We start from the raw sequence: 12,972 nt of genomic DNA on the forward strand, positions 1-12,972 counted from the left end.
TATGAAAATCCAGCCGCCGTACTCCATGAAGGTCAAGTAGAGGTAACATTGGGCGAAGAGATGGTAATAGGATGCCTAAAAAATCATTTTATTCTATATTACTACAATTTTATTGTCCTGATTTGTATTATGTCATTTAGGATTCAGAAGGATAACAAAACTGCCACAAGTCTTTAATAATACAATATAAGAGTGCGTCACATTTACTCACCATTTTCTAATTGAAAATTCTCAATGGCTTTTAGGGGGTCTGTACAAGAAGTGAGTGCATCACGAAGATAAGCTTGTCCAGGAACTTTCAGTTCTTCCAATCCGGTGCCCACAAACTTCGGTGGATTAGTTCAGACCGGATTCAGATTCTGATCCGGATAAGCCACCATGGCTGTGGTAAAAAAAAATTCTCCGTCTACATCCCACGCTGATCAACGCTTTCGCCATGAAGAACGGTCCCATCTTGTAGTATCAAACTGTAGTGCGACATTATGAACGCTATAAACTTTACAGAAAATTGTTTTTTCACTAATGCATAGCCTACTATAATTCACAAACGAATGACAAATTTTCTCTATAACTAGATTCACTAAATATCAAAATTTAAGATACACATCTCTTTGGCGTAGGAAGGCTTTGGCGTAGGAATACTTTTTAGAGGTGAATCATAGTCAATATCTATAGTCTCTGACGCGATATTTTCCTGAATTGCCAGCCCAATCCGTGTTTGTAGATTGTCATATAATTTGTGTACGTTTTCATGGTGCTGAGAGGATGGCTGGAGTGCCTTGAGAAGTGTTTGGAGACGCGCAGCTGGTAATTTGAGATGGATGTACCACAATAACTTTAGCATGTGTCGCGTAACATTGTCTCTTGTGAGTCTAGCAAAGAGAAATTCATCAAAAAGTCCTGTGCAAAAATCTTCGGCGGTAAATTCTTCAGCCATTGGAATTAGTAGGGCAATAAGAGAATGAAGAAAGGGATCTTCATATGCTCGATCATCCTTACAACATGCAAGAATAGTCAAGACACGTAAAATGCCAACCCGATCTTTCTGACGAGCAGTGTGCAATGTATAGTACATACCTAATATAGATGCCACTGTACTCTCTTGTATATACGCTTCCACAGCATCTGGAGCTGGACCAGAGTGTTCAATTGTTGTAATAGCACTTTCGCGCTCGTCTGGGGGAAGACGAGCTGTTAAATGTCGTACCTAGTAATACAATAAACATTAATAATATTATTAAGAATTTTATATACATATATGAAATTAAAAGGCTCAATTATTTTTTACCTGATCATCCACTATCAGAGACATGAGAGCTGGTAAGAATTTTGTCACAACCTGGCTATCTAATTTTGGCTCCTTAAATTCCTGGGAATCGATCATGACCCATGCACTAAGTCCTAGGGCAAGGATTCTCAGTAAGAGAATTAAAATGGTATTATCTCTGGCCAAACCCTCATTGTTAATAAGGTGCTGTAGAATTTTGATTGCAGATGTTGCTAAGAAGTTGATGGAATAGGGATCACATAAGGTCATTGATAGATCCCCAAGTACTTGTTCTTGACCTCTCTTAATATTGTCTAAGAAACCTTGTAGCTCCCGTGATCGCTTGATATCAACATTTTTCTCACGTATACATGCATCCAAATGGCGCTTTTTGTCGTAAAAGCCAACCATTTGTTCTTCTCCGTCTCACGCTCAGCTTCCAATTCCTTAAATCTCTGTTGCTTTTTCAGTTTCTTCTTGCTGAACTCTTCTTCAGCAGGTCAGCAAGATGCGGACTTGGAGTCTCCAATGTGTAGGAATTCGACCTCACGATCCTCTGCACAGGTGCCATCCTCTTCAACTCCTTCTCCGGAGGCGACATGGGCACACTCCCATACCCAGAAATCCTCCTACGCTCCACCAAAGGCACAGAAATGGACAGAGAGACATGGCTCATGAACAGGAGCTCAGAATTACAAGGCTTTTTACAATTAGCTGGCCGAAGGCCAGCTAAATGTAGGTTTGTGTCTTGGCTAAAAAAAACCGTTGCAATATTCAATATTTTTTGTATCTAAGCTAAAAACACTGAGAAAAATTAAAATAAATGCAGGAAAATGAACAGAACAGGCCCCTGAGAAGATTGCAGAGCTAACTCGAAAGCGTCCACTGTCGGAAGAAAAATCCCCAGTGCCAGAGAAAAAAGCAGTCCAGAAGAAAATGAAGATGTCGAAGAAGCCTAAAATCAAGGCTGGAACTCCAGCGACAGTGACGTGGAGAGGTGCGAGGTGGAAGAAGAAGATGCATCGAAGCCGGATGTGGTGCTGGGAAATAAGGAAGTTCGTGAGAAAACTCCAAGGCCGTTGCAGCATCCTCTCCATAAGATTGAACCTCACTCGCGCCTTTGATTCATTTTCTGCGATAGCAAAGTAGCTAAGAAGATCGTAGTGACCCATGAGCTGGCCAGAGAGTCTCCTGAAAGCAAAAAAAAAAACAAAAATTATTTTAAGCAGGCTAGGATTTCCGGCATGCAACTTACTGTGTTGATTTGTGAGCCACTCGTATTTTGTGGTATCACTGTGACCTGTACCAATGTATTTGCTTTGGAGATGCTCCAATTGACTGTGTATGTTGTATCTATCCCCCATTTCTGGCCAGTTTTCCAGGAAATCTTTTGTTTACGTTTGTTTCTTTTTTTGGGACAAAAAACTTTTGTCCCAAAACAAGTTTTGCAAAATATCCGGTCGCGCACTGAATATTTTTTAGGTTAGAAAAGATTCCTACAAGCGAATAGGCGTAAAACTAGCAGAAAAATCCACGATTTGTCTGGTTTCTTCCGTGGAGATTCAAAGAAAAACAGCTTCCGGTCTTGCTTCTTTTCTTTAATTTTTTGTAGGGGCCGGACGTCTCTTGACAGCCGTACGCAGCCTGATGTGGTCGCAATCAGGACTCCATAAAATTAAATTGTTTGTTTCCTGCATTTAAAACCAATTATTACTGTAGTGTCATTATTTGTGTATATAATATGTTAGGGCGAAGAGTCAAGATCCTTTTTAATAATCGCCTAAAAAGTGCATTATTATATAAGATACGTTGTTTTGCTTCTGATGAATCGTTTACCAATAATGTTGCGAAGAAACCGACAAAGCAATTGTGCAAAAATCATTATGACGTGGTGATTATTGGCGGAGGAATGATAGGAACAACATTAGCTAGTGCAATTGGCAAGAATGACTATCTTTCTGAACTCTCAGTACTTCTATTAGAGGCATCTGAAAAATCTAAACCATTCTCTAGTTCAAATTACTCCAATAGGGTGTCCGCACTCAATCAGAGTTCAGTTGATTTACTGAAATCAATTGGTGCATGGAATCATATTACTTCTGCACGATTTAAGACCGTCAAACGAATGCAAGTTTGGGATGCAATATCAGATACTTTCATAACATTCAATGAAGAAGATACAAATAATGATTTGGCTTTTATTGTGGAAAACGACTTGATTATGGAATCTGTTCTTAAAACATTGAAAAATATGTCAAATATTGAAATTAATTATGCTTCAAAAATTGAAAAAATATCTACTAATACGGAAAAATCTACAATTGCAGTAACACTTAAAGACGGAGAAACATTTTCATGCAATTTACTAGTAGGAGCTGATGGGGCAAAATCTATCGTGAGACACAATATGAACGTCAATACATTTGACATATCTTACAAGCAATTAGGAATTGTTGCAACACTTGAAGTAGAAAGTAAAAAAGATGGAAATGCAACTGCTTGGCAAAGATTCCTTCTAACAGGTCCAATAGCACTCTTGCCTCTCACGGATACTCTTAGTTCATTGGTGTGGTCTACGACAACTGAAGAAACAAAAAAATTAATTAAAATGACCCCTGAAGACTTTACTGGAAAAGTGAATGAGGCCTTTAATAGACAAATGCATTATTCATTCAATTTTGCATTCTCATCGATAATAAAAAGTCTAAAATTATTGCCAACTACTACTTTGACAAAAAAACAAACTCCACCGAAGGTAATTAGAATTATGACCAATTCAAGGGCTGTTTTTCCCCTTGGACTTTCTCATGCATCTTCATATGTCAAAAATGGAATGGTTTTAATTGGCGATGCTGCTCATAGAATTCATCCATTAGCTGGTCAAGGCGTAAATTTGGGATTTGGTGATATAAAAAGCCTTACGACTGTGCTTGAAGGCGCTGTGTGTAATGGTGCGAAGATTAATAATCCGGGATATTTATTACAATATGAAAAAGAGAGACTTTTACATAATGTACCCGTGATATTGGGTATTCATGCATTACAAAGACTCTACTGTACAGATTTAACTCCTGTAGTACTCATGAGAAGCATTGGCCTACAGATAACACATTCTTTTTCCCTTCTAAAGAAATTCTTTATAAAGCAAGCAATGCATTAATGACGATATTCAGACTATAACAAAAAAAAAAAAGAAAGTGGAATACTATAAACATGTATTTTATTAAATGATTGAATTAAAATGGTATTAAAAACAAAATTCTTTAAAACCACTACCCTTCCCATGACACACAAACTTCTTTTATCCCGGATAGGGTAGAGTCAGTACTTTTTCGCCAGTAAGCCCTTTTTCGCCACCTAAATTAAAATCACATTTTAAGAAAATTATGAGTTCGATGGAACTACGAAATGAGTGTTATTTTGTGACCTCTAGCCAAATGAATCAGAAAACCATATCAGATGCTCCACTGACTAGATTATTTGCAAGTTAATTAAAGAAATTGTCGACAAGGAAAACAGTCACCAAAAAAAATATGGAGTTCTTAATAAACTTGTCAACGCTCAGACAAATTGTCTTGCATTATTTTATGTTTTCCATTACAGTATTCGATATTTTTTCACTGAAAGTCAATCCGTTATTAACTAAGATTTGTTCTAATATCAATTTTTAACAATGTTTTCCAAAAAAAAATAAAGAAATACGGATGTGGTGAAATATGGCTTACTTTCTTTGGTTGTGTAAGTACTTTTCGCCACTCATTTTTTCCAAGCATTTTACAAGTAGCGCTCCTCGCGGAATTTAGTTGAAACAGGCGTAATTTTCAATTGATTTTTGTCGCAAATAAAAAATGTGCAAAAAATCATTCGAAATACTCTAATAATTGTCAATATCGGTATTAAATAAGAAAAGTACTGTGCCGTACACTTTTGGGGATTTTCGAAAGCTGCTGTTTCAAAAATAAATTAAAACAAGTGGCGAAAAAGTGCTTACAAGGTGGCGAAAAGTACTGAAACATGCATTGTTGCAGGAAATGTACTTTTCCAACCAGATACTCAAAAGTTCCCGGAAAGTCTCCTGGTTTAATAGCGAGACAATGCTTCAAAGCCCTTGTACACAAAATTTCATTTTATTTCGACAAAAATTGTAAGAATTATAAGGGTGTCAAACCTTAAGGTGGCGAAAAGTACTTACTCTACCCTCCCCATAGCAAAATTCCGCAAGAATTCCAATGGAAAACTTGCGTCCAAATGGCTAAATTCGCTGGAATTTGACGCTAAAATTCCACTAAGTTTTCCATGGAATTTAAAGCCGGAAATTCCATGGAAATCATAGTGCTCCATGGAATTTACTAGTATGACATGCTGGAATTCCAGCGTTAAATTCCGCGGTATTCCGCGGAAGATTTATATTGAAACTCACACGTGAAACGTCCGCGGGATAAGCTGGAAAAAACATATGGAAATTTCCACTATCTTTCCATAGTGTTTTATATGGATTTTTCCACTAGTTTTCTGAAATGTCAAACAAATAAAATGGTGTTGCGGCAACTTTTAGAATTTGTTTCCAAACCTTCCGCAAACATTTCTAGTGATTCATGTGGCAATTATAATATAATTAGTTATGCGACACTGCGTTTCGTGTAGATAATAATGAAGTGATTACATTAAATAGGTCGCCAACCTAAAATAATACTGTTTTTATGCTAAATAATAAATATTTTCGAAAAAAATATTTTTTTTACAAAATATTTTTTTATTGCCTTAAAGTGTTAATTCGTTATTGCTGATTTAGTAAAACATATTATAATCCTCGTAATATTTGCTATTTCTTTAATATTCGGAAGTAAAATCACGAGGTGCATGTGACAGCTTCATTTTTTCTCCATTTTATTTTGGTGGAAAAATCCACATAAATTCCACGAGCATTTCCATGGATGTATTCTATATGAAAAATCCAGCATAAATCCATTAAATTTTCCTTGGAACCTATTATGGAAAATTCCTATGGAATTTTTTAAGGCAAATAGTGGAAAATTCCGAGGATTTTTTCGCTTGTTATTCCTATTCCGCTTTCTTTTGCTATGGGGCTACGACATTTTGACAAAATCGGAATACTTGCAAGCAACTTCTGCTACAGACATGCAATTTTAAATGACGGCTTGCTATTTCTATTGTCAATTGAACTTCCTTTTACGTCGTGCTTCACACAAGCAAGGTGAGTTATTTTAATAGTCGGAATTTTGTATCTATATGCGATGAAAAAACAATATTTTTTGGAAAAAAGTTTCTAAAAGGTTTTCTAAAAGTATTGAAAGTAACACTTAAAAAAGAAAAGAAAAAAGAAAATTATAGTAATTTCGAAGTTGATAGACAAAAATTTAAAACAGCAATCTCATGGTCGAGCGGCATTATTGTAAACTTATGCTACAATTTTTTGCGATCTTTTTACTTTTATCAATTATTTAAATTGTACTGGAAGTAGCACAATTTTGGAAGAACAATTTAAATGATGTGCTTTAATAGAAGAATATTGTGTAAAACTAATTTAAAAAATGTGGAAGACTCCCTGATCTCAATTCATATATATAATTATTTTGTGAATACAGTAGACTCTCACTCAATCGGCTCTTTTTCAATCGGGCGACAAATTTTGTTGACGATTTTCACGTTTTTATGAAGCTAATGCTCAACGCACAATAACTTTTGTTTGTAAATATGTTTTCAAAATTTCCTATGGAAGAAAACGAGATAACTAGATTTTTGTTTCATTCACTCTCATTGAAATGTCAAAAACATGTTTACGAAACAAAAGTTATTGTGCATTGGGCATAATTCGCTCAAATTCGCTGTATAGTTCTTCCTATTTTATTGTGTTTCTTTATAATTGAGCGCTTTTTTGAAATTTACAAAGGCTTTGTCACTCAATTCTATCGTTAAACCGGATGACATTTTGCCCCATATTCCCGATTGAGAGCAAGCTGAACTGCGTACCAATTTGACAAGTACCAAATTTTAAATTTGACCGTTAATACACTGAGAAAAAATGGGATATGAAGAGGGAATTACTTAGTTTTCAACAGAAATACAGTAGAGTCTCGCTATAGTCCATACAGTAGACTCTTCGTTATCCGGCTGACTGGGGGACAAAATGACATTTAGGTTTTTTGAATGATCAACGGTTTTTCTATTTTGTGCTGTGTGAATTTATTTTCTGTCTGACAAAGAAAAAGAGAATTTTCTTCATGGTGTGCTTATGTTTCATTTTTTATCACAATTATGTATTAAAAACTTCGATACAATGTTAATAATACTTTAATTCACTCTGGACAAACTTCATGTTTAGTAAAAATAATTTTGAATACATCAACCGCCAGTGTTTGGCAGCTGTCACCCGGATAACCAAGTGCTGGATATCGAAGAGTCTACTGTATTTGGTTTCAAATTTGACACTTGGGTCGCACTATAGTCCATGTAATTTTTTAAAATTATCAACGATTTTTAGTATTGAAATTGCTCGACGGCTTCCACTTTCTTTGCGATTGTGGTACTTGTCTTTGCTCTCTTCATTGTGGATCACAATTATCACATCTACTTAATAAAGTTTGCCAAAAATATTAAAATAATTATGACAAAATTTCATGTCGCGTACTAAAAAACATAACCTAACTTAAAATCAGTGTTTTGAAATCAACGGTCGATAAATTGTGGACTATAGAGCGATGGCTTATAGCGAGACTCTACTGTATATTGTTTTTTCTATGAAAAATCACATGATTTGTGGAACATCAAAATTACAGTTTAGAGCTCATTTTCATTTTTTTTTTGATTTAGCATCTAGGAAATAGGAGCTAGGCTCTCCATTTTTTGATGATTTGTGAGGATGATGGATAGCTACCTAATAGTTAATAGAATATAATTTATGCTTTTGAGAACAACGAAAAAATCGCAACATTTGAAGGCTGCTGCATTTAAAGGCAGACGGCGACTTTCCCCTACTGTCAAATTGGTACGTATTTCAGGCTGCTCCGATTGAGAGAGAGTCTACTGTATATGTACATATGTCATATGTACATATGACAAACATGTGTTTATATTCGTGGTAAGTGAAAAATAGAAGTCTAAATTTTCAATGAACTGTCATATTCAAGAGAATAGAGAGTGGGTCTTCTACTCAAACACAAATTTTAATATCGTTTAATTCTCTGGATAGTTTAATTTGAAATAATCTATTTTTATGTATTATTTTCTAGAAACTAAAAATTTGAAAAATGCCTCAGAATGAATATATTGAGCGACATGCCAAATTGCACGGTCGTCGGTTGGATTATGAGGAGAGAAAACGGAAGAAGGAAGCTCGTGAACCCAAAAGACGTGCTAAGAAAGCCAAAATGCTGAGAGGCATTAAAGCAAAGTTATTTAATAAGGAACGCCGAAATGAAAAAATTCATGTGAAGAAGAAAATTCAAGCTCATGAAGAAAAGAAGGTACAGAAACATGCAGACCAAGTAAAAAGTGGAGCTCATCCCCAATATTTACTCGATCGTGGAAATCAATCTACTGCCAAGGTGTTATCCAATATGATAAAACAAAAACGAAAGGAAAAAGCTGGAAAATGGGATGTTCCCATACCTAAAGTTCGTGCTCAGAGTAATGCTGAAGTTTTCAAAGTACTGAAATCTGGAAAGACAAAAAGGAAAGCTTGGAAGAGAATGGTGACAAAGGCAACTTTTGTAGCTGAAGATTTTACACGGAAACCACCAAAATTCGAGAGATTCATTAGACCAATGGCATTGAGATTTAAGAAAGCTCATGTGACACACCCGGAACTTAAAGCCACATTTTACCTACCAATTATTGGCGTAAAGAAAAATCCAAGCTCGCCAATGTTTACGAGCTTAGGAGTAATCACTAAAGGAACGGTGATTGAAGTTAACATTTCGGAACTTGGCCTTGTTACGCAGACAGGAAAAGTTGTATGGGGAAAATATGCACAAGTTACAAACAATCCGGAGAACGATGGATGTATTAATGCTATATTATTAGTGTAAATTCTGATATCAAACTTCAGCTTTAATAAATTTGGGGAAAAAAATATTGCATTTTACTAATGATTGAATAAAAAATTGTAATACAGTAGACTTTCTCTCAATCGGGAATATGGGGCAAAATGTCATCCGGTTTAGCGATAGAATTGAGCGTCAAAGCCTTTGTAAATTCCACAAAAAGCGCTCAATTATAAAGAATCACGATAAAATAGGAAGAACTACAGCGAATTTGAGCAAATTAGCTTCATAATTAAACGTGAAAATTGTCAACAAAATTTGTCGCCCGATTGAGAAAGAGCCGATTGAGCGAGAGTCTACTGTATTTATTATGAATATTTATTATTTTTATTCAATTTTTATTTTCTTACAGATGCAAATCTTCGTGAAAACACGGGAAAAACAATCACCTTCGAGGTGGAGCCTTCTGATACCATCGAAAATGTTAAAGCTAAGATTCAGGGCATCCCACCAGATCAGCAACGTTTAATTTTTGCTGGAAAGCAATTAGAAGATGCACGTACCCTCTCTGATTACAAAATTCAGAAAGAGTCAACGCTGCATCTTGTGCTTCGCCTTCGTGGTGGTGCTAAGAAGCGTACGAAGAAGAATTATTCAACGTCGATGCAAGAAGGTCAACCACTCACAAATCCTAGTATCGTACATGGTCCCAGGATTTCTTAAAATTATGCAGTGGCACATATCGCTATAGATAATAGCCGACAGATGTTGTACGTGCTATTTGAAAAAGGAGCAATCGAAGCATGGGAAATGGAATGCAATGATAATATTCGACGAGTAGGAGAGTAACACATCGTGAAATTATTCAAGCAGCAGTGAACATGGTAAAGACTGTAGACCCAACAATTTTTAAAAAATATCACAGCAATATGCCCACTGAACCTTGATGACAGTCCACACTTACACTTGATAGCTGTAACCCAGTCTGGTGTAAGATTTTATTTTTCCACAACTACTATCTTTACTACTAAGAGCACCTTGGAATCTATAAAGCCGCAAGGACTGTATCTTTTGCACATACGCCTCCCGCCAGGATACACTCCAAACACTCAAGTGGGGAAACCACGACAGGTATAATTTTTGCATGATAATCATATTTTGCAATTATAATTTTTTGTCATGAAAATTATTTTCTACAAGCAATTATTACGGTTTATATTTTTATTTTATTATTTTATTTAAGATAACGGAATTACTTCAATATAATTCTAATAGTTTGCCCTATGATCTCTTGCACATATCATTCAAATTTTATTAGCTGTTGTAATATTATTTGAGATTTTTTTTTTTAATTATTCACTACAAATATATCTATAAAATATTGGTAATGAAACTTCCCGAATTGCAGTTAGAAAATTTCTAAAACAGTAATTTCTTTCAAAAATTTTATATTTTTCAAAAATTTCAACTTTCCAAAAGTGGTCAAAACGCGTCGAATTTTCTAGGTAACAAGTTAAAATTTTCCGGGAATCTGAATATGCTATTTAGAACAATCTATAAAGTACCGTTAACCGTGGAAATTAAAATTGCGATTTTAACGCCCTAAAAGTGGTCAAAACGCGTCGAATTTTCTAGGTAACAAGTTAAAATTTTCCGGGGAATCTGAATATGCTATTTAGAACATTCTATAAGGTACCGTGGAAATTAAAATCGCGATTTTAACGCCCTAAAAGTGGTCAAAACGCGTCGAATATTCTAGGTAACAAGTTAAAATTTTCCGGGGAATCTGAATATGCTATTTAGAACATTCTATAAAGTACCGTTAACCGTGGAAATTAAAATTGCCATTTTAACGCTCTAAAAGTGGTCAAAACGCGTCGAATATTCTAGGTAACAATTTAAAATTTTCCGGGGAATCTGAACATGCTATTTAGAACATTCTATAAATTACCGTTAACCGTGGAAATTAAAATTGCCATTTTAACGCCCTAAAAGTGGTCAAAATGCGTCGAATTTTCTAGGTAACAAGTTAAAATTTTCCGGAGAATCTGAATATGCTATTTAGAACATTCTATAAAGTACCGTTAACCGTGGAAATTAAAATTGCGATTTTAACGCCCTAAAAGTAGTCAAAACGCGTCGAATTTTCTGAGTTCTTATAGTTAGAGTCAAATTAAAAAAACGAGTCTCAAGCATGCCGGTTGTCCCCTATATTATATTTTGTGTACATCCTTATGGTGTTTAACAAATTCATTATGTCTATACTTTTTTCAGATTTGGTCGAATAGAACATGGCAACCACTGAAAACTCTTTCTGGACCCGATAGTAAAGTCATGAGTGTAGATATTTCTCCAAATTCACAATATATTGCTACAACATCGTATGATCGAACATTTAAATTATGGTCACCAGAGTGATTTACGTAAAAAATAGCTAATCTTACTAAAGTAAGTAGCATATAATGTTAAAAGATTTATTCATATCCAATAAACCAAATTAAGATTTATACAGCCCAAGGCATATCGTTCATACATATTTTTCTTTTTATTTCAAGGCTTTTATAGTTCTGATCACATTATTATTTAGTATTGAATATTTAATGAACCACCACTTATTATTGTTATTGTCAAAACAAAAACAAGAAAAACAGATTTGCATTTATTGATATTCAAGAATATTACTATTATTTTTATATGATTTAGTTGATTCCGAAACAGCTTACTTTTTAAGTGTAGTTTTTAGTAAAATTGTTTTAGATTTTATTAGAAAATGAGATTTTAATTAACCAAATTAACAGATCAACTAACCAAAATTTTCCCACAAAACTTGTCACAGGGAAAATTATATATTGATTGAAATTTTGATGAGTAAAGTCGATTGTCTTTTCCCTCTGAAGTTCTTAAAAATTGATTTCAGTCTACTAGAGATTATGTCCTGTGTTGAGTCGAATTGTGAAATGTATAAATTTATCAAGTAAAACTTTTCAAAGTTGTGACTGCAATTCTAAGATAATGGGAGAGGATATTACATTCACAAGAATGTCGGCTAAACATTAACTTTGTATCAGACAACAGAAACCACTTATGGGCATTTTTCATCTGTTTTTGCATATAATGTAGAGTTAATCACTACTCTTTCCCTCCTATGCCCGTAAAGCACTGAGGCGGTAATTCTAACATATACTGACAAAGCTCTGGAATTCTAAATGCTCTTTTATAACGAATGTTGTGTGTGTATTTAACTTTCCACACAAGTCCATAAAATGATACGTATTGTAATTATATTTTTTTCTCAAAAAGTTTAATTTATCTCACGTTTTTCATGAAAAAAGACTAGTGAAAGGATACGAAGATTTTTACTTGAAAATTTATTCTTGTAACTTATTCCATTCGTGGTGTCCTAGGTTTAAAGTTTAAACAAACAGTAAAAACTTGTAAAATATTACTACTTAAAAGTCAAGTTTATTTATATTTAGAAATTTTAAACCATTTTGGAACGTTGCGACTGCAATTGGCGGATGACTTTTGAAAATTATCTGGCACAGCTGCTTGTTTTGAGTTTGCATTATGAATTGAGTTTTCTTGATTAATTACATTTAACATCTCCTGATCATCATCACATACTGTTTGTTTTTCTGGTAAGCATTTTGGCAGCGGCAAACCACGACTTTTCATAGCGTGCAGAATTGCAGCATCGGGTGA

The 12,972-nt window shown here is 34.6% G+C and overlaps 3 protein-coding genes and 1 pseudogene across 9 annotated transcripts; 2 read left to right on the forward strand and 2 right to left on the reverse strand.

Moving 5' to 3' along the window:
* Nucleotides 1-809: 809 nt before the first annotated feature.
* Nucleotides 810-1,939, reverse strand: LOC129809263 (negative elongation factor B-like). Of its 2 annotated transcripts, none has more exons than XM_055859076.1 (3): nucleotides 1,289-1,939; nucleotides 1,078-1,207; nucleotides 810-872 (listed from the first exon to the last, which is right to left on the reverse strand). In XM_055859076.1, exons 1-3 carry the CDS (start codon nucleotides 1,676-1,678, stop codon nucleotides 838-840), a joined length of 555 nt encoding a protein of 184 aa, XP_055715051.1. In that variant the 5' UTR covers nucleotides 1,679-1,939; the 3' UTR covers nucleotides 810-837. The 2 variants fall into 2 exon arrangements, with proteins under 2 accessions (XP_055715051.1, XP_055715052.1); XM_055859077.1 differs by lacking the exon at nucleotides 810-872 and adding an exon at nucleotides 930-994 and having other exon boundaries at nucleotides 1,289-1,938.
* An 80-nt stretch (nucleotides 1,940-2,019) lies between these two features.
* Nucleotides 2,020-2,631, reverse strand: LOC129809264 (uncharacterized; annotated as a pseudogene).
* A 377-nt stretch (nucleotides 2,632-3,008) lies between these two features.
* On the forward strand, nucleotides 3,009-4,526 carry LOC129809262 (ubiquinone biosynthesis monooxygenase COQ6, mitochondrial). The gene has a single exon (XM_055859075.1). The coding sequence runs from the start codon at nucleotides 3,009-3,011 to the stop codon at nucleotides 4,425-4,427; it is 1,419 nt and encodes a 472-aa protein (XP_055715050.1). The 3' UTR covers nucleotides 4,428-4,526.
* Nucleotides 4,527-6,360: 1,834 nt separating this feature from the next.
* LOC129809265 (ribosome biogenesis protein NSA2 homolog) lies at nucleotides 6,361-12,342 on the forward strand. Of its 6 annotated transcripts, XR_008752609.1 has the most exons (4): nucleotides 6,361-6,482; nucleotides 9,683-10,401; nucleotides 11,545-11,718; nucleotides 11,826-12,342. XR_008752609.1 is itself a non-coding variant. In XM_055859080.1 (3 exons), exon 3 carries the CDS (start codon nucleotides 8,536-8,538, stop codon nucleotides 9,313-9,315), a length of 780 nt encoding a protein of 259 aa, XP_055715055.1. In that variant the 5' UTR covers nucleotides 6,403-6,482; nucleotides 8,099-8,366; nucleotides 8,518-8,535; the 3' UTR covers nucleotides 9,316-9,403. The 6 variants fall into 6 exon arrangements, 4 of the variants coding, with proteins under 4 accessions (XP_055715055.1, XP_055715053.1, XP_055715054.1 ...); XR_008752608.1 differs by having other exon boundaries at nucleotides 11,545-12,266; XM_055859080.1 differs by lacking the exons at nucleotides 9,683-10,401; nucleotides 11,545-11,718; nucleotides 11,826-12,342 and adding exons at nucleotides 8,099-8,366; nucleotides 8,518-9,403 and having other exon boundaries at nucleotides 6,403-6,482.
* The last annotated feature ends 630 nt before the right edge of the window (nucleotides 12,343-12,972 follow it).

The sequence above is a fragment of the Phlebotomus papatasi genome, unplaced genomic scaffold, assembly GCF_024763615.1.
Source record: "Phlebotomus papatasi isolate M1 unplaced genomic scaffold, Ppap_2.1 HiC_scaffold_539, whole genome shotgun sequence".
Classification (NCBI taxonomy): Eukaryota; Metazoa; Arthropoda; class Insecta; order Diptera; family Psychodidae; genus Phlebotomus; species Phlebotomus papatasi.

Excerpts from the sequence above, each read along its gene's own strand:
- LOC129809263 (XM_055859076.1), bottom strand. The coding sequence starts at position 1,678 with ATGGTTGGCTTTTACGACAAAAAGCGCCATTTGGATGCATGTATACGT. Across the intron at positions 1,208-1,288 it reads CTCTGATAGTGGATGATCAG|GTACGACATTTAACAGCTCG; the intron begins GTAAAAAATAAT and ends TTGTATTACTAG. Across the intron at positions 873-1,077 it reads TACAGTGGCATCTATATTAG|ACTCACAAGAGACAATGTTA; the intron begins GTATGTACTATA and ends TCTCTTTGCTAG.
- LOC129809262 (XM_055859075.1), top strand. The coding sequence starts at position 3,009 with ATGTTAGGGCGAAGAGTCAAGATCCTTTTTAATAATCGCCTAAAAAGT.
- LOC129809265 (XM_055859079.1), top strand. The coding sequence starts at position 8,536 with ATGCCTCAGAATGAATATATTGAGCGACATGCCAAATTGCACGGTCGT.